Genomic DNA, 26975 nt, shown 5'->3' with positions numbered 1-26975 from the left:
GTCGTTATAGTTATTACTGTAAAGACTTAATTTAGCTGTAGCCTGCTTTTCCCAGTGTTTAGTTTGAAGCTTGATTCAGTCTAAAATAACGTTAACTCATTTAGCGGTTAGCCGAATTAGCTGTTAGCTAAACTAACTTTAGCTTCCCGGTGGAGACTAACGGCAGACCGCTACAACTACGACCGGAAGCGTGGAACAGTTTGTGCAGTGCCGTAAATCCTCGTAAAACAGGATAATCATTTGCGCGTGCGCCAACTTCTTGCGCATGATGGATCGTGCATGCAGCACAGATCGGATGCTGACAGCAATCCTAAAAGTTAGAACATTTAGAGACTGACAACCCCGTTAACATTCCCTGATGGGGATCTTTATGAAAGATTGTCAGCGGAGGGAATTAGCCTACATATCTTTGTTATTTGCTGTTGTAGTGAAGAAAGAGCTAAGCCAGGAAGCAAAGCGCCTGATTTATCAGTCCATCTACATTCCGACCCTCACCCTATGGTCATGAGCTTTGGTTAGTGACCTAAGAATTAGATCGCGGGTACAAGCAGCCAAATACAAAGTGGGGACTGGTAGCTGGAGAGGTGCCAGTTCACCTCAGATGAATGCAGTCAGTACTCAGTGAATGCTGTTTGATATATTTTATTGGCAAATTTGGAATATCTATACTCTGCAGGTGCTTATAAAACTTTTCTCTTTATCGCTGGATTCTCATCATAAACATGATTTTTTTAGTGAAGCTAGACAACTTTCTGAGAAACATTGGAACCAGAAAGAAAAGAGTATCCTAAGTGATTGTTAAATAATGCAGATGAATAAACTACATCACATGTGATTCGTCTGTGTGGTTCCTGTCGTGAAGGATTCTCAGCTGATTTTGTCGTCCAGGTGGCAGTACAGGTACATGGACACTATCATGGCAGCAATCTGAGGAAACAATATAGTTCAAAATCAGTTTTTTGCATTCTATTTACTGAAACCAGGCAGATCAGAGGCCCGTTGTAAGAAAAAAACATATATATATACACACACATATATCAACAAGCTCTCACATGCATCCTTTCTTGTAAAAATGAAAAATGTAACCCAGAGAAGTTGCTGATTTTGGAGCTTTAACCCCTATTATCAACCGCGGACAACAAGAGATTCATCTTGGCGGTGGAAAAACATAATGGACATCACATCATTTTATAAGGACAACGCCGGAATATTAAATGACAGGAGTGTTTGGAGTGGAAGGTAGACACTAGATTAATAAACACATGCTTGTTCTGTATGAACAAAGTAGAGACAATATAATCTGTGAGTCGGGCAGCAAGACGGCCCGCTTCTGAGACACTCCCGGTGTGGTATGGTGGGTTGCGGAGGACCGAACAAAACCGGATCGCAGCTCAGACGTGCCCAGTGGAAAATCGGGTGACCCTCAATCGATGAGCAGCGCTCTGGCAGAAACTGAAGGCTAGAGTTAGAGTTTAGGCAAGATTGCCAGAAAAAAAAACACACAAAAATGGCCAAAAGGAAAAAAAAAATTCAAGTTTGTATATAAACATGATCTAATAAGACATAAAATAATTAGGCAAAACACATATAGGCTGTTCATCTACTTTATCACATGACATCTGACCACCTCATGTTTCATGTTCTTGCCTCTAAGACTCCTATTCCTGCAGCGATGCCTCCCACAATGTTGGCGTGCTTTTGGACCGTCTCCAGGATGTGTCTGAAACAGCCCTGAGGAGAAAAGTGTTTGTGTAAATATAATCATCAGTAATTGAAAAATCGGAAAACATCCTGGAAAACAAATAAAGGCACCAAGAAAAAGACATTTACTATGTTGCATTATAATGAAATTAAATAAGTCTAATACAATACTATCAATTGATGTTTTGAATGCTTTTTATATTGATCAATTGGCCAAATTCACAATGTTAAAATGTTTCAAATGTCTTTGAATTTTTTATTTCATGTGACTAACAGTTAAAGAACTATTTTTCAGCCACGCTAGTGACGGGGCTAAATGGATGGCAATGTTGGTTTGGCCCAGACTGAAATATCTCAATAATGTTCGGATTGATTGCCCCAAAAACATTCACACCCACTTCAAGCTGTGATTGGCCAGCTGTGGGGAGGTGATGGAGAAACCCAGGGTTTGAACTCTCTTGCTTTCTTTTTCAGTTCCTGACACAACTATTTCCGTCCCTTTTTCATGTGTACATGAAACACAATGAATTTATTCCAGGAGAGAAAACGTAGCATGAGGCATCCTAATCAGAAGCCCAAACCACCTCAACTAGGCACTTACAACATAAAGCAGCAGCTGCTCTTCTCCGAGCTCCCTCCGGATGTCTGAACTCCTATCCTTATCTGAGTTCAGCAAGTTTTGGCTGCTTGTACACACAATCTAATTCTTTCGGCCACTGCCCAAAGCTCATGACCATAGGGTGAGGGTCAGAACGTAGATGGACTGTTAAATCTAGAGCTTTGCATTGTGGCTCAGCTCTTTCTTCACCACTACAGTCCGGTACAATGCCTGCAACGCTGCATCAAACCACATGTCCAACTCGCGCTCCATTTTACCCTCGTGAATAAGACCCTGAGATACTTGCACTCCTTCGCTTGGGGCTGTAACTCACTCCTAATCCAGAGGGAGCAACTCACCGTTTTCCGGCAGAGAACTTAATCAACTTAATTTGTGCTGCTGTTGGATTGTATTACATTATATTAAGAGATGTGTGTAATTTTTTGTTACTGTTACCTTGTTACCGGTAGCTGGATTCTCGCGATATCATGAGATCAACATATCACACGAAAATCCATGTTTGTCAGGCTTCAGGTAACGTGTCCGAACAGCAGCAGACCCAACCACTCGGCATCCGGTGAGAAGCTACTGGGAGCTCCGGGCGTGGTTTAGGTGTGTGTGGCACATGTGACTAAGGCGGAGGTGATAGACAGATGGTTCATCCAATCACCTGCCAGGTAATTTTTTGAAAGTGCCTGCCCTTTTCCAAACAGTTTCCAATGACGGCTTCTCTGATGGTTCTGTTACCAAACCATCTGGCGTGTCAGATTAAATATCTTGTCCATTCCATTTAAAACACTAAATAGACTTACCTCTTCTGCCTTTACTTTGAATATGTTTCTTAGGGACTGTTATTTATTTCAGGGGCCACCGGAGAAGTTTTGGGCTCTTTAGTCAAAATAGATCTGACCCTCCCTTCACCAGCAATACATTTTGGATGACCCTCCAAAATGATAAGGAAAAAAGGGATGACCCTCCCCAATAATTTATTGATGCCTTCTGTTCTGGTTTGCGCTTGGCAAAGATGTACAGATGCCTATTGTTTTTTAACAGCCATGAGATACAGGACTAACCTCTGCTTTGTCATCTTACTCATCACATCTCACTAACATTGTTGTGGAAACACAATAAGCATGGAAACTAAATGCACACTTCCTGCATTACTGCATTACTTCAAATACTAAGTTACTCATCTAGTAAACTAGTATTCACATGAAATAAAACAAAACATTGAGACCATTCAGCAAAGCACACTGGGTATTAGAAAATTCAACACTGGTTGCTATGGACTCGTCACTAGGCTTCCTCAGTCATTGTATATTTTAGCATATAGGTACAGCTGCCGAAGCGGAACATTATCCAAAACTCCATTTCTCAGACGAGCGTCAATTTGGGAGCTTGCAAGCTACCACTCCTTCCTTCTCAAATGCCTTAAAAAGGCTGTCGTTTGCACAATTTCACAAATAATCACCGGGACCGATAGGATATTTGAGTCTGGTATGGCTGTTTTGTGTTTATATGTGCAAGCAGGATTTATTCAGTTTGTGAAATCCCACGGTCTCTAAAGCTACAGCTCAAATTGTCTGGCTGATTAAATAGGGAGGAACCCATCTGCTAGCGATAGGGGCCGAGACTGAGAGAGCTACATGGATCTACATGGATAAATATGCACCAAACAATCCACTTTGAAATGTTGCTGTTCTCATGAATACAAAAGTTGGGTGACCTTCTCCCCTAGACTAAAAGAAATTGGATGACACCCCCATCAACAAAGAATAAAAAGACATGACCCTCCCCTATTTTCCTCTAGTGGTCCATTCCATAAATACCGAACGGTCCCTTATATTTAATTCTAATGGTGTTGTTCATCTCACCTGCACAGCGCTGCGCTTTGCCTCTTCCGGGCTGCAGGGGATGCTGTTAGTCCAGCAGCAGATGGGCGGCAGGCTGCCTCCATTCTCCTTTTCAAACTTAGATCCCACAAAGTCTGTGTAGTTGGTGAAACCGCAGCACTTTATCTGGGAGACGGAAGGAAACACAGCAGGAAAACACTGTTTTGATCTAGGAGCATTATCAATCAGTTAAAGTTAAGGACAACACAGTCTCACTCTAATCGCGTCAAAAAGCAACACTTTGTCAGGTGCCTTTAGCGTTTTGTTATTGACGCAAAAAGTCTCCTTTAGCGTCATATTTGGACGCTCTGGGTCGGGACTCTTGGCGTCACTATTTGATGCTCTCGCAACATGCGTCTAGCCTTTGGCGTCATATTCAGATTTGCTTGGTCGGGACTCTTGGTGTCACTTTTTGACGCTCTGGGTCGGGACAAACGCACGTTTAACTGACAGTTAGGTTTGGGAAAAGGTCTTGGGTCGGGGTAGAAAATGTATGTTTCAGTGACAGCGGCACAAAAACGGGACATGTACCCCTGTCTCCTTGGTGAAAGTCCTGTGTTGTTTGACCCATCCACCACCCCAACCAAGCTCCTTTCGCAGATTTTTGGTGTTTCATACTACTCACGGTAGATGCTATATCGGATCTGGTAGATGTGTCGACGTCACAGGACGTGCCTCGTGACCCGCCTTATTCTGCCTCTGATTGGCTTACCCTGGTATTCTTACCCTAACCAATCACCACTCCTTATGCCTAAACCTAACTACGTTGACACGTCTAGCGGCTCCGAATTAGCATCTACCACTACTCGCTACTCACTACCGTTGTCTCGCTTAATACTACGTCATCTTACAGCACCGTGTTCAAGCTGCTGTTATGCCCGTTGCATTCCCTACAGACACTAAAGGGTGATTTTTGCGTCGGTATCCAACACTGAGAGCCACTGACCAAGAGTCAGTATTTGACGAGTTGGGAGCGAGAACGGGTTGGAGTTGAGGCTGTCAGTTCAGCTGTTGCTCTGTATCGTTGTGCGTTCATACTTCCTGCATGCAACTTGTCAATGTTGTGCCCCTCACATAAATAATGTTAAATGAAATAAGTTTGACTGTAATAGATTATGCAGCAGGTTTCAAGATTCAGAAAGTAGATTTTCTTGGAGAGGAAGTGAAAACAATGTCTCCAAGAAGGTGGGAAATTAATTTAAAACCTGATTTTGTGATTTGGAAAATGGTCAGCAAGGATATTAAGTAATAATACATCCATACATACATTTATGCGTATGCAGTTTGTAGTTTAGAGCGAAGACATGCCAAACCAGTGCCAAAAAGTTGTGAACATGCACATTTCAGAGATACTGTACCTCCGTCATGGTGGTGTTCCAGATCTTAGTGACCACAGGGTCACTGCCGTAATCATTCTGTAAAGATGTTGTGGCCCACGCTCTGACGATCCCCTCTGCCTGAGGAAGACACACACACACACACACACACACACACACACACACACACACACACACACACACACACACACACACACACACACACACACACACGTAACGACTCTCTAAAAGTCCACACTTACCAACGCATTTTTAGTTTATTCTCTAAAAATACCCTATTTTTTCCCAAAAAAGTCATCCTTTTCAAAAAATACTTTTAATCAAAGGTTAAAAAAACAGCCGCACCATGTCAGACTGTCTCATAGGGCTTTTGGAAGTTATTCAAATTTTGATCGTGATTTCGATCTCCTAGGGATCACAAAAAAAACGATGTAGTCGAGAAAAACGGTTATTTTGCACATTATATTTAGCAAGAATTTAGTTTCACTGTTTTAATAATTGCAACATCTTTCCAAAAGTCAAGTAATCGTGTTAAATAATCGTGATTGATTACAATATTGACCAAAGAAATTGTGCCTATGATTTTTTTCTATAATCGAGCAGACTTACGGTCTCATTTAGGGTTCAGTATGTATGAGAGGCCTATACATGTAAATACCCTCCTGTGGATGGATATACAAGCACATCACTGCACTGCAGAGCTTTTACTGTCAAAGTCTACCAGTGTCACACATATAAACACACTTCAGTATACTCACTATGGGAGCTCCTGAAAATAAAATACTGCAGCTAATTTCACAGGCAGGATAGGGAATTATCTGGGAGTCACCTATTCATCACAAATTAAATAAATCTTCTCTTACACAAAGCACTTTGGAAATAAACAGCCCCGGCCTGGGAAAAAAAAATGAAAATAAATAAAAAACGATGGCCAAGCCATTATTCTCCATTCTTCTTCTCTTTTTTATGGTTGTAAACTGTGAGCTGGGGGGGGGTGGTGCATTAACATATATATTGATGCTCCTGATGGCTTCGGTCAGGGCACATTTTGTCCTCTATTTGTGTTCATCCAAAAAGGCAGGTTATGTTTCAGGCATGAGGAGAGTCTTTTGTTGTGAAAGGATTCCTTCACACACAGGTTAGCTCTCTTTCACGCCTCCCCTCCTCCTCCCCTTCCTCTGTCTGTTTTTTCCCCCATTTTGATTAATAATCCTGTCGCATACAGTCACACAAAGACCCATTTGATGAGGAGGGAGAGTGTGTGTTTTACTGTATGTGCATGTGGCCACGTGCAACCGTGTGTCTATCAGGTTTGTGTGTCTGAAAGAGCTTCTTTTTTTCCCTCTGTGTGTGTGTGTGTGTGTGTGTGTGTACTGTACAGTGAAGGGGGCAGGCGTACGAGATGCCCGAGGGGATGCTGGGATACATGTCACAATTAAAAGTGCCCCCCAAGAAGCTGTGAGAGCGGCTGAGATCAGAGAGGGTTATTACCAGCCGGCTAATTCATCACTGTCACTCTGCACCCTTGCCTCACCACATCCTGTTAGGCACACACACTCGCATGCTTACATACTGATATGGGCCCCTACACACACACACACACACACACACACACACACACACACACACACACACACACACACACACACACACACACAAACGGTGGACAGACGGGACAAAGCCTACAGAAGCCCACAGCACAGTGAGGCGAGAGGCGGTAACACATCTATAAATACAGTAGAGTGAACATCGTCTACACACATGATAAAAATCTTCAGCCTTGTGTTATTGATCTCTTGTTGCTTTACTGAGCGTTGCTTCTTCTGAAGTAATTATCGATATCTTTTACCGCAGTGACTTGCCCGCTGCTAATTGGTTATTGTTCTCACTGTAAGTGGAAAAGCAATAAATGAAAACCTTATTACATTCAGCCAAGCGTCACTTTGGTGTGAGAAGGTTGTGTGCGAGGTCTGCAGAACTTTCCACAGATTTCCCACATCCCAGATTTTTAAGCAAAAAAACAAAAAATTTAACCAAAACTCAGTGTTAACACATGTCCACCCCAAGCAGAAAAACTCTTTTTTTATTCTGATGAAAACTGTAAAAACAAATCCACAGATTCCATTTGGGTCAGGTCATCAGCTGCATTTCCATCTCCCTGTCTGTGTTTATTTATGCAGTTGAAAAAAACAGCTGATTTGAAACGTCATGAATAAAAATAAAGACGCAATAAAAGGTGACAGAAATATATTTTTGGAATATAGCTTGACAAGATAAGGAAGATAAGGAAATTGATAGAGCTGTACAGGCAGCACAGACATACGTTGACTGCCAACCAGTCCAACATTATAACAAACAAAAAGAAACCAACAACATGGAGACAGATAACGGAGGCGATCAACGATTGCTCTGACTCAGGCAGCCTTCGTACAAAGAGCCATGTACGAAAAAAGTGGAAAGACTACTACTACTATTATTGAAACGTGCTTAGATTTCGACTTTATGCCTGCTACTGACTAGGCGTAAGAGTTACGCCCGGTCTTAGCGAGAAGAGGACTTAGGCCAAGATGGTGCAACTGGCGTAACTGTTAGGTCGGACTTAGAACGCTGAGTTAAGACCTACTTAGGTTTAGACGAGGCGTAAGCCCTGTTGGTGCAACCGGCTCCTAATGATCTTAAAACAGGACACCCGTGCGTGTCTTAAAAGTCTTTAAAATGTCTTAAATATAATTTTGAAAAATAAGGCCTTAAAAGTCTTTACATTTCTTTGGAAAGTCTTACATTTTATTCACAAAGCTCTAACATTTGTCCTTTCATAAGATCAAATAACTCCTTCATTGTTTTGTCACAAAGCATGGATGCATTGAGTACTACAATAAAATGTATTCAGTTCAAGTACTTGGTTAACAATTATTTTTATAGCCTACAATCCTTTCTGATATTCTATTATATCCTACATACTTTTGCCAGTATTATTATGAAGTTAGTATTACATTTCATTGTAAATGGTATTAAAAAGGTCGTAAAGTCTTAAATTGAACTTGTGGAAACCTGGGGATACATTGTTAAAAGAAAAGACTTCTGAGGGCATTTCCAGAATCCTCAAAGACTCTCCTTAAACATCTGGATTAAAACAAGAGTTTGCTTGATACAACACAAGAAAAGTGTACTGTTATTGTGTACGAATAATAGCAAATAATCATTACGCTAAAAGACGCTCAAATGCTCCGTGAAGCTGAGAGAGTCTGAGAGTCTGTGTTGATTCTCTGCGGGTTCGTCATGACCGACCCCTTCCACAGGCACACAGACATTTCTTCCATCATTAATAAAAAGATATGGATTGGTGCAGCTATAACGCAGAAGTAATTGGAGTTAATCATCTTACATCACTTACTCGGGCTAATCCTTCCTCTCACTGACGACATATTAAAGCAAACAACAATCAGTATTGGATTACGTTTTGAGAGAACATTCCGTCACTGTACATGGATGATTCATTAAACGCCACATCACCTCCATTTCATTGATCCAGTGTGAAGCCCATATCAGCCTCCGGTAATAAATCTCCACCCTGGTCACTTCCGAATCACTCGAAGCAGAAAGGACAAGCATGACCACTGACGGCCTCTCATAATGCCCGCTGGAATTGCTTATTAAATCTCAGTTATTCCGACCACCTGAAGGTTATTGGCTCTTTGGTTAGATGAGCTGCGGGGGGACCCGTTGGCCAAAAGGCAGATTTATGCTGCAGATAAGTAGGACATAATAGATCAAAGCTTTATTTATTGTCTCCTTTCATTGTCTTATTGGCACAGGCGGCCTATATGTATGCATATTAGATGGTTATTGCCCATATTTATTATTCAGATGCTATTGTGTTTACTGTGTCTTATCACATGCACGAGATGGACAGCTGCCCTCACACACTCATATGCGGGATGGAAATGATGATGTCCTTTGTGTTTGTAATGAACAGATAATGCTTAAGCTGACAAACAGCGCGTTAAATTGACTCTAAACCCTATGTGTGATCGCCACGGGGAAGCCAAATCTATGATCTATGTCTTACATTTTCATTGAGCTTTAGACAATAGTTCACACCTCTCTCCCTCTCTCTCTCTCTCAGTCTATCCATCTTTCTCTCCCTCTTTCTCTCTTTCTCCCTCTCTCGCCCTCTAAGACTCAAGATTTCATTCTGATATTATAAAATTGTCTGCGACAGTAAAATGGCTTCAAAAGTCGTTTGGTGTAAGGTCAGCATCAGTTAGCTCCCATAGGCTTCACCACACATTATTTTTCAATACTTGAAACAAGAGAATACTCATTAAAAAGAAAAAACAGCTGAAATAATCTCTCTTCAGGCATCTTTTTTCACTTGTAGAAAATTAGATTTTTAAAGAAATCCTACAAACTCCCTGGCAACATTTGTATTTGCCGTTGCCTTCAATGACAACTCGTATGAGCAGTTACTCATATGGTTTCCCTGTCCACAGGACATCATTTGTCAGTCTTAGAATCTTTCTAGTCTTTGCAGTGTGTTGCTGCTGCTGCTCAAACTGGTTTACCAACAATCCCAGCACAAAGAAGTGAAATTCCCAGTCCACTCCTCGTTCATCAGCTCCTCCCTGGATGTTTGTTAGATTACCTCTCTTGCTCCTGGGGACTCAGTTGCATCCTATGATTGGATAAAAAAATATCGACTCTACATTTTCTTTATTAGGATCCCAATCTTCACTAAACTCCTTTCACGCAGCTCATTTGAAACCCTAGTAATTATTATACGTGGCACTAAATGTAAAAATAGATTGTGTGGGAGAGAGGGGGGGGGCACATATGTAAATAGGCTGTTTTGCATATAAAATGCTTTAGCTTCAATATTCCAGAGTAATAAATTGCTCAAAGTTAGAGATGGCACACGGCCCCGGGCTGCCCCGGAGTCATTAAGTAGCCGAAGGTAGTGAGGCGGAAATAAAGCCAGTAATTCAATGATGGCTGCAGCTATGATGGGGAATTTACATGGAGATAATATCCAGAAAGTGGGACGAGGAGGTGAGAGGGAGTGAATAGGAGAAGAAAGGGAGGGGATGTGATGAGGCATGTGAACGCAAAGAAAGAGAGAGGTGAAGAGGGGGACTTACAAATAAAGAGTAGGCCAGAGCCATGACTCCAGCTGCCACTTCAGCGATGAATATGATGAGGACGATGGAGAAGAACTGCAGGGAGGAAAGAAGGGGAGACAAGGAGAAAGTTTCTGGGTATTTTGTTATTTAAAAATGATTAAAAAAAAATAGTGAGCCGTTTTCAAGACCAGAGCCACAATGATCTGCATTTATGTTTGCATAAAGCATAGAAAGGCATGGCTTATGTCATTATGCTCTTTTGTCAACATTTGCTCTGATGAAGATTGGCTTTTTAAGTGAGTATTGCATTGGACCTAAGACCTTTCTCGAAAATCAAATAAAAAATTGTGAGCAATTTAAAGTTCTGAGGTTTGTAGCCACCAACACTGGTAAATACCCAGGGTCATGTAAAACAGCTGTTGTAGTGCGCAACAATCACAGACTGGCGATAAAGCTCGGCTGATTAGACAGAGCCTGACACAGAGCCTAAATGATCCCCCTCTATCAGCTCACCCGTTCTCTTTATTCAGTCCATTACAGCTGTTCCTCATGTGAGCCAGATATGCGCTGAGCCCTGCGCTGTCAGTCGCGAGATCTGCTGCACCGTCATCATTCAACTCGATGGGAGATGTGGACATGATGGGGGTAATATGTGCTGCCTGTGCTTCTCATTAGACTCACTGCAGTGGACTAAGAGGTAGTTAGGCTCGTCGTTAATGAGCATAATGTGCACTGTGCTGCTCAGGGGTTTGCTGTTGTTGCGGGTATGAATGGGGCAGGAGGGGCGGATGTGAATATTATCTGAGCTGTTGATGAGCTGGGTGCGAATGTAAAGTATGGGGGAGATACTGAACGTGGAGCACCCGCACATGATCATTTATGGTGTATTACATCACAATGTCAGTGGTTGAAGTCGTTTTTTAATGGCAACGGAACACAATACTAGGGCTGCACGATCCGTGGAAAATATGCAATAACCTTGAATATCGATAATGACAGTACTTGGGATATATAAACATTAAAGTGCCCATATTATGCTCATTTTCAGGTTCATAATTGTATTTTAAGGTTGTACCAGAATAGGTTTACATGGTTTAATTTTCAAAAAACACCATATTTTTGCTGTACTGCACAGCTCTCTCTCACTGCTGCAGATCCTCTTTTCAGCTGGTCTCTGTTTTAGCTACAGAGTGAGACCTCTTTTCTTCTTCTTCTTCTTCTTCTTCTTCTGCACTCGCATACATGCGCAGTAGCTCAGATGTAGATCATGTCAGCTAGCTAGCTCCATAGACAGTAAAAGAAAGGCTGTTTCTCCAACTTCGGTCAGTTACAAGGCAGGATTAGCTGGGAGACTTCTAAATGAGGGCACACATGGAAGTAGTTCTTTTGTAGATTATGGTGAACTTGTGTGTGTAGCAGTGCTTTGCTATTGAGAACGAGGTAGCATGCTAGTGTTAGCATTAGCATTAGCATGCTAACACTACGAGCTAACGGTTGCGGTTAGCCAGCTCGTTTCGGCTTGTGACGTCATAAGCCGTGCCGATTTTGAACAGCTCACCCGGAGGCTGAAGGCAGGACACATTCAGAAACCGTATCTCACTCAAAACAGCATGGATGGATTTTTTTCAAAGTTTGTATGTGTGTGGAAGCACCAGAGACACAAAAGAACACCCCAAATCCCAGAAAAAGTGTTTTTTTCATAATGTGGGCACTTTAAAGTGTACTCAGTTCTGCATTTGTGCTGCTTTCTGTATTCTGCTAAACATTTTTAAAGTCATTCTCAATAGCAAAGCACTGCTACAACACACACACGTTCACCATAATCTACAAAAGAACTACTTCCATGTGCGCCCTCATTTAGAAGAAGTCTCCCAGCTAATCCTGCCTTGTAACTGACTGAAGTTGGAGAAACAGCCTTTCTTTTACTGTCTATGGAGCTAGCTAGCTGACATGATCTACATCTGAGCATGTGCAATCAAAGATAGTACAGAAGAAGAAGAAAAGAGGTCTCACTCTGTAGCTAAAACGGAGACCAAGTGAAAAGAGGATCTGCAGCAGTGAGAGAGAGCTGTGCAGTACAACAAAAATATGGTGTTTTTTGAAAATTAAACCATGTAAACCTATTCTGGTACAACCTTAAAATACAATTATGAACCTGAAAATGAGCAGAATATGGGCACTTTAACTTTCTTTTATTGAACAATTGAACATTGAATTGAACATAAAAGGCAGCACTAAAAAAAGTGACAGTTACATTATCAAGTGCAGTTTTCTACTGATATTTTCTTTCAACTAACACACTAATGAATAATGATTTTTCGGTTCTAGACCATCAAGGAAATTAACGTGAATGAGTGTGAAATGATTCATTTGCCTGAAGATGGTCTAGTACCGAAATGTTGCCTATTATAAAAACTTTATATTTTTTGCAAGTTAGACAGTGTGCAGGAGTTTTTCTTTGCAACTGTTGACCTACTTGTCCCCCTCCTACGCACCTGTCTCACGCACGTAGATGTGCAAAGTATTTTTCTGTACTTTCAACTAACACAAAAAAAACTCTGAGTGTCTTTCACGATATGCTGCAGTTTTTTACAATGTGTTTATTGCGCCACTTGTTACCGTGATGACGATTAAAAAAAAGAAAGATATATTGTGCAGCCCTTCACAATACACGAATGGATGACTGTATTGTGTCGCTGTTGGTTTTACGACATGATTTAGTTTTAACCATCTTGATTCTGACTGGTAGACACAGTGAGAAGTCATCCGCGTGAAAGTACATGGAGTTTTGGAGTGGTATTTGTGTCCACTTCATGAATGTAAGTCGAATATTCTCTCTCTTTTAGCTCTGGTTTGGTCTCCACCAGCTATTGAGAGAAATATCTGGCTCTTTAGCTGCTAAATGCTTCACTATGTTCACCAGCTCGTCTCTTGACGGTGTCAGCACCTGTTTGTTGCTACAGGTCAGTTACAGTCACTTTATCAGAGCTTGTTTGATGGTAATCTCTACAAATGGATATCTGCATATAAATCTGTATAACAATATTTTGGTATTAGAAGTGTTCTGGTTTCAGTTTGTAGTCCATTTGTAGTCTGAGTAGTATTGACCAATCACGCTTGAGCGGGCATTGGTTGCCTGCAGGTAAACAGTCCGTGGGGAGAGCAAAGAGATGGAAAGCATTGGTCGAAATGCTAATTTTTGAACCCATCGGCCATCGGTTTAGCTTTACATTAACATTTTGCATTAATGTATTTGCATTGATATGCAAATATCTATTTAAAGAGATGTCGTCTCCAACTCCAACTCCATTGTCGCATCTCAAGTTGCTCATCTTGGCCCGTATATCCTCTGGCTACCTATACGTCAATCACTTGGGTTCAACAGCTCTTGAGAGGGTAATATGTTTTTGGAAATGAGTTAGTGATGCCATGCCACTTTAATATCGTTCACTCCATTCAGAGAGGAGTATTCCTTTTGTGAGACAGAGAGGTGCTGCCTCAGGCCTCCCATTATGTATCGAGGCTCGAGCACCGACTTGCCCTCTTTTTACCTTTGTGGCTGTTTATTAAAATGTCCTATACACCTACCGTGAGCAGGAGACACTTGCTCTCTTTGTGGGCCCCACAGCAGCCCAGGAACCCTAGCAGCACCAGCACAGCCCCGACGGCAATGCAGAAAAAGCCCACGTTGACGAACTGCATGCCTTGACCGGAGAATGGCCCCAGCAGCTGGAGGAAGGAGCTCCCGTCTACGCTCACCCAGATCCCCATGGCCAGCAGGGTCAGGCCGCCAAGCTGCAGTAGGATCCAGGAAAACACGATCAACATGTACACACAAATCCCCGTAAAAGTGTAACACTGAGAAACTAGTTTTCCGGAGGATGCAAGCCGCACGCAACAACGGCGAGTAAAACGTCAATCACCTGGGTTCAACAGCTTTTCAGAGGGTAATAGGTTTTTGGAAATGAGAAGCCATCTTAAGTCACTAACGCTCTCTTACTATTACCTCTTAGTGACGCCATGTCACTTTAATATTGTTCACTCCATTCAGAGAGGAGTATTCCTTTTGTGAGACAGAGAGGTGCCGCCTCAGGCCTCCCATTATGTATCAAGGCTCAAGCACCGACTTGCCCTCTTTTTACCTTTCTGAACGAAATTACTGCCTTTATCTCCCCACTCATGTCACACAGGCGTAACGGAAGGCCATTTAGTGATCATCATCTTGTGCTACTAGATAAAGACAGCCTTGGTGTGTACTGAAGTAGATTATGGGATTATTGCATGGACCGTCAAGCGAGGCAGGTGTGTTTACTGATTTCTTTTGTCAGCTCTGCAACTTAATTCAGCAAGAAGGAAATGCAATGACAACAAGGACTAGACTCCACATATGTGACTCGTATTTGTGCTGGTATACACTGAGTGTTCAAAAAAAAGGAGTGATTGTGCCCTTGATTATCTTTAATGTAAAATATTTGTGCAGAAAGAGTTGCGTTTCATTGACAGTATTGAAAGGATAAATGCTGCGAAAATGTACTGCTACTCATCCTAAATTTTATCAAGGACACAAATAAAAAAAAACTCCGCACACGGTTTAACTTGCAAAGATAAATGGCAACGTTTCGGTACTAGAGCTTTATCAGGCAAATGAATCATTTCACACTCATTTACATTCATTTGCCTGATGGTCTAGTACTGAAACGTTGCCAGCTATTAAAAGTATCTTTGCAAGTTAGACAGTGTGCAGGAGTTTCTTGGCTTTTTTTTTATCGTCCCCCTCCAACGCACCTGCCTCACGTTATTGATGTGCAAAGTATTTTTATGTTCTGAGCAGATAAAAAAAACAAAACAAACAAACAATCAAACTGAGTCTTACATTTAAAATGTAGGAATAATTTTAATAAAAAAAAATAGAAATAAAATTCTGTCTCTAATATAACCTGCAGTTAAAGGTAATAAAGGCTACGGTTTAAGAATGTACAGTAATTAAACTTGCCTAATAATCTCTGACCATGAACGTCACAAAGGTAACATTATATTAGGGGAAACTAATGTGCATTTATAGAAATACATGGACTCAAAACCTGTAAAACCTGCTCATAACAAACTAAATCAGTACTATGTCACATGTTTCACATTACAGTCTGGTAACCACCCGATCCCACTTTCATTATCTCTCCCTCCTCATCTCTCCACCTCTGACCTTCTCTTCCTCCCTTTTACCCTCCTCCATCTTCTTCTGTGTATTTCCCCCTCGCACTGAGTGATTTCTCCTTCTTCCCGTGTCCTCTGCAGAAACCATGTTTGAAACCTGATATTGTCTGTCAGGCTCCATCAGGCTCGTCGCCATCAGGGGGCCCTCACCCCTCTGCTTCCCTTCAGACCCCGACACTCCACATCTCCTGTCAGACGCTGACGTCCCCCACGTGGGGATCATCTCCCCCTTCTTTTCTCTGTCTCCCTACTTTGGCCTCGCTCTGTTTTGCTCTCCTTTATTCTCTCTGCCTCTCCCCACCTTTCACTTCAGGGTTTCCTTTCTCATCTCTTGAACCTGTTTGGTGCCATCAGTTCACCGATGGCTAAATGTGATACGACAAGCATATTCCTCTCCAAGTCCATGTGTGCCACCATCATCCCTCAGCGGGTATAATTATAGCTGGCACTATGTCTTTCATTCTTTTAATCCTTTTGATGGTCTGCCATATGCAGGTTGATGCCCTGTCAGTTGAACACCCACATGGAGAAAAAGAAAAGGACTGGAAGTAAATCAGGTTTTTGAAAGAGCAGGGGAAAGAACAAGCAGTGTCGTATCTATGGAGATGGGAAATATAACCTATTAGGGTTAGAGGAGAGGGAATGAATAACAGGCAGCAGAATAGGAGGCCACAGCCTCAAGAGAGGCGGTAAATGGAGAGATAGAAAGATACAGAGGGAGCAGAAAAGAGAACGGGCCCGTCCCACCCCAACTGAAATGGAATTGGTTCTCTTTCAAAGGGCTGGAATGAGGAAGATGTCAGTTGAGTTTAAAAAAACCCATTTTCATGGGTCATAGTACCGGGAGCAGACAATCTGATTAAGTTCTGACACTCGGCCGTGGATCTGCACACACAGAGTATACATGGAGACACTTTTAAAATGTTTTATTTTCAATGCATTTAGATCGATTTCAAGGAAAGGAGAGATGTACTCTTTGGAACTAAAATCACAGGGTATCTATTTTGCAAACTTGAATATTTATGTTTCTGTTCACTCTCTAATGGGTTTGTTTAGCTTTAGTTTGCATTTTTTCTTTAAAAAGGTAATTCATAAATGGAACTGAGAACCAGGGTAATGTAGCCCCGGGGTGAGCACTGCACGGTGCTGAATTTAAAGTCAAATTTAACCACAGAATGCTTCATCCACACACTCTGTCAAAGCACACATTTCTACTTTGTAAATCATCTCATTTTCTGTAACCAGTGTAAAGCATGCAGGACTGACTATAGCTATTTGAACACTGTAGGTACTCCAATACAAGTAAACATTTAATTGAAGTAAAAGTAGAAATACTACAGTTTGATACTGCATTACAAGTACAACTCTTAACTAAAGTATAAGTAGAAATAATACACCATGATATCCCATTACAAGTAAACATTTTATTGAAGTAAAAGTAGAAATTCAAATGTATGTAAATGTGATACATTACAGATCCAAGTAAAAGCCTATTGAAGTAAAAGCAGAAAACTACAGTATAATACTCCATTACAAGTAAATATATTACTTAAGTAAAAGTAGAAAAACTACAGAAGTAAAGTAGAAATAATACAGAAGTAAAAGGAGAAGTACTACAGTGTAGTGTACACTCCATTACAAGTACAATTTAATTGAAGTAAAAGTAGAAAAACAAACGTATGTAAATTATTATAGATTTCTTTAAAAATGTACACAAAGAAGGACCCATGCATTGGAAGAGAAACAATATCAATACAAATATTCATGAATCTTTTAGAGCACAGAGAAGTTTTCTTTTTCATGCAGAGAAATATAAACAAACCTCTATGGCTAAACAGACCCAGGAAGCATCGCCAGTTAAAGAAACTCCTAACATTTACGACCAATGAGAAGATATTAAAGTACATCCCTTAATGTTTGACAGCTGATCTCTGTGCAGGTAAGAAACGCCACAACCATCAGCTCTCAGCAACAAACATGGAGACAAAATAAGTTTAAGAGTTAAAGCTATAGTGCGCAACTATTGTATATTATTCAACGCCCGTTACATTCAAGCCAGCAGTGTTCAGCTTTGGAGACAGAGAGGACATAACAATTACAAGATAAATACCTCTTCTGAAGAGTCCATCATGTTTTGTTTTTTTATTCTCTGTGTCCTCCTGGATTTGACGGGTTAAACTACTAGCAACTGCGTGGTGACGGGGTGGGTGTGCGATCACCGAAAGATTGCATCATGTGGATGTGGTGAGAGTGTTGTCGTCATTACATAGAACTCCTCGACAGAAATTACGCACCATTAGCATTAAAACACAGACTCTAACCCATTGCCCCTTAAACGTCTTCTGTCAAATTGAGTTCACAGAACGTGGCGTAGTCTCCCCAACTATAATCAAAGCGAAATCCAGCATAGAGCGGCTGAGTGAATGTGGTCTGGACTCTGTGGAGGAGAGTCATGGTTTCAGAGACACTGTAGAAGGACAGAAGGCCTCTACTGTGATCCAGGTACACTCCTACTCTGGAGGACCACGGACCTGAGATGGAAGTGCGGACATTGTTGTGATGAAATGCAAGACTTTTATTGCGATGACTTAACGACCAAGATTTGTCATTGTATCCAAATCCACATTCATCATAGCCCCCTGTTCTGCTGATATCCTTGTATGTGACTGCTACACAAACTCCTATCCCGCGCCACTCCACCTCCAAGTAACGAAGACCAGTCAGACTCTCTCTACTCAGGACCTGACGACATGAAGTAAATCTGTCTGGGTGACTAGAATAAGACTGTTGGTCTTTCATGAATGTTGCTCCTCTGTTCCACACTGACAGCTGTGTGTGTGCTGTATTTGGATCCAGTGTGATTTTACGCAAACTTTTTAAGAAATCAGCTCTGGTTTGGGGCTCCGGTTGGGACAGTAAAACATCCACATCAGTCACTGCCAGTGAGATGTTTGTCCATGCCTCACTCAGAAAGTCCTGTAGTTTTTCTCTGACTTTTGACACAGCCGCTGTCACATCCTCAAAGTATCTCAGAGGACGGATATTGATGCTGGATGAGTCTGTAGGTTTGCTGAGTGGCGACAGGGAGGGGTAGTTGTGTAGAAACTGGTTGTGATCCTCGGTGTGTAAGAGCTCCGTCAGCTCGGCGTTGTTCCTCTTCAGCTCAGCGATCTCCTGCTCCAGCTTCTCCCGAAGCTCTGTGACTCGACTCACTTCGCTTTTCTGCTGCGATCTGATCTGCTCCTTCACATCAGCGCTTCTTTTCTCAATAAGACGGATCAGCTCAGCGAAGAGCTTCTCGCTGTCCTCCACTACTTTATCAGCAGAGCGATTGATGGCCTCCGTCTCCGGTTGAAACAGTGTCACCTCTTTCTCTCTGTCCTGGAGTCTCTGCTGGATGTTTTGTTGATTCCCCTCAAGCTCTTTCTGCCTCTCAGTCCTTTCTGCTACAGCTGAGACTGTGTCGTGGCCTTTGTGTTCATCCACAGGGCAGAGATAACAGATACACTGCCAATCAGTACGGCAGAACATCTTCATCACCTCATCGTGACGAGAACAGATGTTCTCCTGGAGATTCTTGGACGGCTCCACCAGCTTGTGCTTTTCAAAGATAGGTAATTCAAAATGAGGCTGAAGGTGTTGCTCACAGAGGGATACCAGACAGACGAGACAGGACTTGTGTGCTTTCAGTTTTGTCCCAGTGCAGAAATCACAGGCTACATCTTCAGGTTCAGCATTGCAGTGATCGGCAGGATCAGTTTGGAGTCCATTGTTCTTAAGTTCTTCCACTAAATCTGCTAACGTGGTGTTTTTCACCAGGACGGGCCTCGGTGTGAAGATTTGCCCACACTGAGGGCAGCTGTAGATTCTCTCATCATCCTCTTTATCCCAGAAGCTTTTAATACAGTCCGTGCAGTAGCTGTGTTCACAAGAAGTAGTCACTGGATAGCTCAGTACATCCAGACAGATCGAACAAGTAAAGGCATCCCGGTCCAGCTTAACTCGTTTCGGCTCCATTTCACCTCTCACTGACAAAGCCTGCCTGACTCTCACTTTCTGAAAAATGAAACTAGTTTGAGCTTTTATCTGAGCAACATGTGTTTCCGCAGTGGAGGGGGCCTGTCAGCTTTCACACCAAAATGTTGGTTACACCCATCTTCAAGCTGTAGATCTGAAGGGGAGGGAACAAGGAAATACATAGACAGAGCAAAGCTCGCTGTGTTTGAGAGCAGGAAGAGGGGGGGGGGTGTTGGATCAGGCTATGATTCATTCCAGCTAGCGGAGCAGCACATTTAAAATGCAGCCTGCAGTTTTAACCTGCTCTAAGTCTGAAAACTAGCAAGTTTTTAGTTACTTTTAGTTACTACAATACTTCTTTGCTCCTTCATTTTCATAACACTTCCTTAAAGTCTTAAGTTTTCTTTTACTGGTTGAAAATAGATGACTGACAACAGGAAGTTATCAAACTAAACTCATAACTCATAAAATACTGTTTTGCTGTATAATAGTATTCTCAAGTGTACAAGGATCTATTTAGAAGGACTTGTGACAAAACATTTAAATTACAGAATTACAATTCGGAACCAAATCGGCATTTCAATCTTCAGATGGGTTCAAACTAATGTCCTCAAACAAGTTCTTAAAAAGTACAAGTGGGCGTGATTTCGTCTAAAGTGACACCTTCCCCCCCACGTTTTACCACACTAATATCAGTAGATAGACAGGAAAACATCTGAAGCTATAATTTATGGCTCAAAAAAGTATTGAAATATTCGATGCACCAGAAAATTGTTCAGACTGCACTGTTTGAAGTAATATTTCCCTTATGCCAATCTGACATAAAACTATTTTTGAAGTAATTTTACTTTCGCAAACAATTTTTCTAATATCGGAATTAAATGATGAAAATCTTGGGGGCGCTCCTGTCGTCTCAGTCGTTTGGTCCTAAAACTTGGTCTTTTTCCCGTGTGAACGTTCAGACAAAATCAAACATATTTCATATTATCGTAAGTTTTAAGTCTTAGTGAAGTTAAATCATGTGAACATTGTCAACAACCAATGGGTGCGCTCCCTCCAGCACCAAAGAGGAAGCAGCAAACGGCTAGAGCCAGTGGTCTTTATGGTTGCTATGGCGCCGTGCTAAGCTAAACGCTAAAGAGTAAAAAGTTGCTGATTCTCAACCCTTCTGTAGCGAGTCATACAGCGGAGATTGACTGGCGGGTAAACGCAGACCTCCGGGTACTGCCGCCATTCATCTGCATGTTCGGCAGAACAGAAAATCTACAAACGTTCTCTTAAGTTACTAGCTAATGCTAGAGTTAGATTACATTTTTCTAAACAAATCTAGTCTTTCAAATTGTGACCATGCAAGATCTCCACCCTTTCAAACGTCTACTTTGTGACTAAAATATCAAGGGCAAAATCAGTAAACGTTCTCTTAAGTTAGCGGCTAATGCTAGCTAGCTAGCTTGGTTACATTTTTCAAAAAAGATTAAATTGTGACCCTGTGATCTCCAGTCTTTGCAAAATCTACTAACTAAAACTCAGTGGCATTATGACAGATTGTCTTTAGATGTAAGAAAGTGTCAGACTTTAGTTAAAGTCTTTTCAGAGTCTTCTAGTGTATGCTAGGCATAAGCTGCACAAGTAACTCTGAGACTTCTGAAGTACACACAGCGTATCAAGCAAAGAGAAACCAGACCATTATTAATGTTCAATAGTCAAGTTTTGGAATTTAAGAACTGACTCAGATTCACAGAAGAATATTGACTCCTGCCCCTTATTTCCTCGAAAGATAAATTCTCTGAATGCAGATCTCCTCTAGGGATGACTCCTCTGATGGAGAGGAGATAATAAAGTTGCAACACCGAGCTTGAAATATAGCTGAAGTGTTGGAGCAGTTGCATCAAATCATCACCTTTATGAGCATGAGAATTATTTTATCATTCTGCTCTGCTGGCTAACAAAGAGACATCATAATCAGTGTGCTGCTGTGCCTTTAAGAGCTGCCGCTCCAGATCCAGAAGCAGCGTAACTCAGAGACGGCAGAAATTGGAAATGTGAGGAAAAGTGATGACTTGTGCTGGAAGGTTCATCTGTGACAGTGGGACTCTAGGTGGGCCCGACTCGGCAGGCAACTTCCGCTTGCCCTTGCCAAAGTTTCTCTCCATTTCACAAACCACATTAGTTATAACATTAAGCCAGAGATGAAGGTTGGCCAAATTAGAGCCTTTTAAAGTTAATGAGATGAAAATAGCTAGGTGGAGAGAAAGGAGCATCATTTAGGCCTTCTGGCTCAGTGATCTGAAATGTTTATGTAACGTATGTTTGCATTGAAGGGCGGCGTGAAATGATTTTTTTTTTACTTCCCACATGACTTTTAATGTTAAGATTTAACACAGTCAGTGAACATCCCTCCCCTGCTGCCTCCTCCTATATATGAGCATGCAATCAAAGCAGAAACATACTCACAAAGATAAGCAAGTTGAACAAGACCATCATCAATTTGATGAATGTGAAGCAGCCCATTTTAATCTGTAATAAAAGAAGATAAATTACTGTATTTCTTCTTTCATCAGCCGAGACCTTATATCTCTCATACACGCACACACACGCACACACACACACACACACACACACACACACACACACACACACACACACACACACACACACACACACACACACACACACACACAGAGTCTAAGTGGCCAATATTCATGCATGCTATTACATCCAGCCCACATCCCAACGAAATGACTGTGAAAATGACACAGCTGACAATGAGCCTTAATGATAACACACACAGCTGTGAGAAACGGTAAAGATATCTGTTAATTGGAGATCTATACGAGAATGAAAGCCATCTGAGAAAGAAACATTTAACATGTTTACACGTGGCAGAGACATTGACACAAATTACAAATCTTACCCTTTAGTGTGCTAATATTGCTGTACGTACAGTATATATCCAACTCAAAGCAGATTTAAACCAGTTTAACAGTCCTGGGTTTCGGAAAGCAAAACAAAAAAGAGACGTAAACGCTTACAACCAAATAAAAAAAAGATCCAGGAGTTTTCTGTTCCTTGAAGACGACTCTGTCTAAATATATCCGTATAGCAATGATGACCACAGACAATACAAGAATCTGATCTCAGAAATTGGATGAGTGCCTCTCTTCAGGCTTGCTGGTGCAGTGAATGGAGGGTTGGGTGTGGTCCCTGAGGATACAGGTGACCGCAGGTGGATGTTGTTCAGGTTCAGGTACAGAGGGGAGGAGCGAGTGGCCGCTCTGACCACTGCAGGCACACCGTGACACAGATTCACAGCACAGGATCACCTGCTCAAGGATGTGAGGTTTGAAAAGATGTGCGTGTACAGTTTCTCTGCTTTAGACCTGTCAGAAATAACCCTCCAAACATGAGCCAGCAGAGTCATATAAAGAGTGAGAGGTTAAGTCATATGTTGCATTATACTGGTAAAGATTTAGTCATATAATAAGTAACACATACCAAGGGCTGGCATGAGGTGCTGATCACTGGAAGTAGATTTGACGTAGCAAGCTCCATATGCATTTCTCTATTTATGTTGGTGTTTAGGCCCTTAGGCCTTCTTCAAAATGAACAATGATTTTGATTTTTTTCCTTCTCTCAAAGATGTAGTCATAACCTTTTGCGTTGAGTCTGTTAAGTGCGTTTGTCTTTTCTTACAATAGTGTTATAAAAGTCTACACGGCTTGTAGGCTACTTTGCTCAGAAAATAAATGTAAAAAGAATCATTGTTTTAAAACCACACCATCCATGTTCCCTTAAAGGGTAACTGTGGGTTTTTTTTTCAACCTGGACCCTATTTTCCTATGTTTTTTGTGTGTAAGTGACTGATGGGAGCAACACTTTTTGAAATTGGTCTAGTATTATGCGTGAACGCTGTAACCGGCAGTCACAGACCAGGCTGCAATGTAACTCTATGGGGCAAATGTTCAGCGTCAGTTAGCGTCCACTAAAAGCTCTGTTTTTGCCACTGAAGGCTCCGATTATTATTATAATTGTCAGAGAACGTTATGGAAAGGATACCTACAGAGAGAGGCGTTTTTAAAGCCTGTTAAAGACCTTTCTGTTTAACCAGAAACAGCTCTGAGGTCGCTAGCGCTAAACCACCAGACAACACTTTTAGCGTGTATAGAGCCAACATATTTGTTATGTAAATCGGTAAACTATGTGTTTATTTCAACTAAAACTAGAGTTGTGATGGTTGGAAAAGTGTAAAAACGACTCAAAACGGCTCATCATAGTTTTATTTTGTTTCTGTCGACTTTGAATGAAGTGTTTTTTACGGTGCTAAAATCATGTTTGTTTACATGGAGTCTGGTGGATTTAGCGGATTTATGTTTAAAAAAAAATTTGGAAAATTTTACACTCCAGCAACCCCAGCCAACATTACCTGAGATAGCAATATGTTTGCCAGATAGCACAACAGCACCCACTCTGGACCTTCGCCTGGGTTCTGTGGCTCTGCTGCTGCTTTCTGCTGTTGACTCTATTGTTCATCTCTCCTTCCTTTGTTCCTTTGGCCCCTGGAGACTGCGGTGGCCCTTGCTGACCACCAGAGGGGAGTAGTGAACTGCAGAGCCGGCTGTCAGAGAGTCATTGTTGCCCTGCAGCTTCAACTGGTGATGAGTGTTTTTCTCTGAGTGCAGGAATGTGCTCTCCTTTGTCCAGGAAGAGGGGTTAGAAAGGCTGTAAATACTGACAATAAAGTGTTCTTTATGTTTATTTTATCATCACCACCACCACCTCCTCCTGATGCTGTCAATTCGGTGGTCGGCCTACATTTTTGTCACATTTCAAAGCCAATCAGCAGTATGTTGTCTAAACAATAGCAATCTAAAGCGCCAACTGAATATTTGATTAGAGATGTTGCATGCATTGACAGTTTTTCTGTATCCTCACACCAGTTGTTTTATGCGAGATTGTAGCAGTGGAAGCTCTTCCTTTGTCTCATCACTTGTTTCTTTCTAAAAGTCTGATTTATGCTTCTGCGGAGGCTCCACGCAGAGCTTTCGCTGTAGCCTACGTAAGTGGCCTGAAGTTTATACTTGTGCGTTGGTGTGTGCGTCGATCTCTTTTGAGAGAATAGCAGTGCGTGTGCGTGTGCGTGTGTGTGTATGTGTGTGTGTGTGTGCGTGTGCGTGTGGAGAGTGTAGTAGAGGGAGTGAGAGAGTGACAGTGATTAGCTTCGGAGCGAGAGGCATAGAGGGAGGAACAAAGTGTCTCCCCTGTGCTTTCTGACCACTGTCGGAAATGTGTAGCAGGAAAAGTTAACCCTCTTCTTGAGTTCATGTTGTTTATGGAGAAGGAGAACTAGGAAATGAGTCGATGAAAATGCAACACTACCAAGCCATGGCCAAGTGACGTGCGTCGCCGCGTGTAGTTTCATTGTTTGAGAGGTGCACGTCAGGCTACGACGGAGGGTCTGGCGTAGGGTCCGGCGTAGGGTCGGTATCTCCTCATACCTACGTACGTACCCACAGCGTCGATTTAACGCAGAAGCATAAATCAGCCTTAAGGTTCTTCTTGAGTCGAAGCACATTTATACTGAGCTGCAGGCTAAAGGAGAGGGAAAAAAAAGTCTTTGAAAAATGGCAGAAACCCTCCACCCAATGCCACCTTGTTGGAGAGTTGAGCCCCCTATCAGCTGAAGACTTTTCTCGGTAATATTACTGTAATGGCCTTATTGTGAGTTATGACAATCTCACCCACACCGTCATTAACCCGCCGGTCCTTAATCTCAGCGAGAGGACCACCTGTCAGGCTTCCCTATCCATTAAACCGTTAATAATCCCTGCCCACGCTCGCACACACTCTGCGGCCGCGGCACATGGAAGAAGAAATGATTAGACGTGTGCTTTTTCATCACCTCTGGTGAAAACGGTGTCTCTTGGCGAGATGGAGAAGGTAAAAAACAAGGGTCCCTTAATGAGGTAGGTTAGATTCAGTATTATTAGTACCCCTCCAGGGTAGCTGCCACAGTTATGCATCTACTGATGCTGCCATTACATGTATACTTTGTAAATCCCATGTGAGCATTCGTTCATCCTTCAACTTGATTTTAAGGTTGATATAATATCATCCTGTATGTGCTCAGCAGCTTTAATGCTCCTACTGCTCATTAAAAAAGCTCGTGGAGACCTTGATAGAGTTTCTGTGACTCATGGTAGTCTTCTGGAAATGGGGAATCATTTTAGTTTATCACACAGCAGTTATAATTTCTTCTTGACACGCGGGAATCTCTTATAACTCCATGTTGATGTTCTCCATTTGTTTGGAACGCTGCCCTGACACTGGAGGTGCAAAAAAAAAGAGGAAACGTATCAATCAACTATCCCAAGCATGGTGGCCCAATGGTTAGCACTGTGGCCTCACAGCAAGAAGGGTCTGGGTTTGAATCCAGGTCGTTCTGGGCCTTTCTGTGTGGAGTTTGTATGTTCTCCCCATGTTTGTGTGGCTTTCCTCTGGGTGCTCCAGTTTCCCCCACCATCAAAAAACATGTACTAGGTTCTCCAGTCAGTGCCCTTGAGCAAGGCACTGGCTCAGATCTGGAGTTGGTCCCCGGGAGCTGTAAATGGCTGCCCACTGCTCCCTTGAGTGATGGGTTCAATGCAGCGAATGAATTTTGCTACATGTATGTGACAATAAAGTTACCTTTACCTTTTTAAAAGTACACGTGATAACCTTAAATTACTAAATTGTGCAATTCAAGATACCTCCTTCAATTTCACCCCTCAGAATTAGTGCCTTTGAAGATGTCATTGATTCTTATTTTCAGGATGTTTTGTATGCCTTTTATTAGAACTAGCGAGAGGACAGGCAGTGAGGGAAGCGAGATGGGGAATGACATGCAGCACCGGTCCCCAGACAGACAGGTTCGGGGACGTTACGGTTCATGGTTGGCACCTTACATCCCTAACAGGGTGCCACGTGCCGTTAAACTTTTAAAGGGCATCTCTGTAAGCCCACATATCAGCATGATGTGTGTCAACTCGTCAGAGTACATTACCGTCCTATTTCCCAGCAATGACATGTTGAATCTTTTCAGCAAAACAGCAATTTTATCACA

At 42.0% G+C, this 26975-nt stretch overlaps 3 protein-coding genes across 3 annotated transcripts in view; 1 reads left to right on the top strand and 2 right to left on the bottom strand.

The window, feature by feature from the left end:
• Window positions 1-7360, top strand: part of pomgnt1 (protein O-linked mannose N-acetylglucosaminyltransferase 1 (beta 1,2-)) — a 42145-nt gene extending 34785 nt beyond the window's left edge. Inside the window, exon 22 of the mRNA XM_078258305.1 lies at window positions 6910-7360. Within this exon, the coding sequence (XP_078114431.1) occupies window positions 6910-6967 (58 nt within the window). The 3' untranslated portion in view covers window positions 6968-7360. The remainder of the gene's footprint in view (window positions 1-6909) is intronic.
• On the bottom strand, window positions 868-22387 carry tspan1 (tetraspanin 1). Its single transcript, XM_078258306.1, has 7 exons — window positions 22331-22387; window positions 14237-14443; window positions 10667-10741; window positions 5550-5648; window positions 4174-4317; window positions 1648-1731; window positions 868-927 (listed from the first exon to the last, which is right to left on the bottom strand). The coding sequence occupies exons 1-7, from the start codon at window positions 22385-22387 to the stop codon at window positions 868-870; spliced, it is 726 nt and encodes a 241-aa protein (XP_078114432.1).
• Window positions 17264-19985, bottom strand: LOC144523027 (tripartite motif-containing protein 16-like). Its single transcript, XM_078258303.1, has one exon. It carries the CDS (start codon window positions 19874-19876, stop codon window positions 18191-18193), a length of 1686 nt encoding a protein of 561 aa, XP_078114429.1. The 5' UTR covers window positions 19877-19985; the 3' UTR covers window positions 17264-18190.
• Window positions 22388-26975: the final 4588 nt, after the last annotated feature.

This window comes from Sander vitreus, chromosome 9 (assembly GCF_031162955.1).
Source record: "Sander vitreus isolate 19-12246 chromosome 9, sanVit1, whole genome shotgun sequence".
NCBI lineage: Eukaryota > Metazoa > Chordata > Actinopteri > Perciformes > Percidae > Sander > Sander vitreus.
This window is presented reverse-complemented; position numbering and strand designations above follow the sequence as displayed.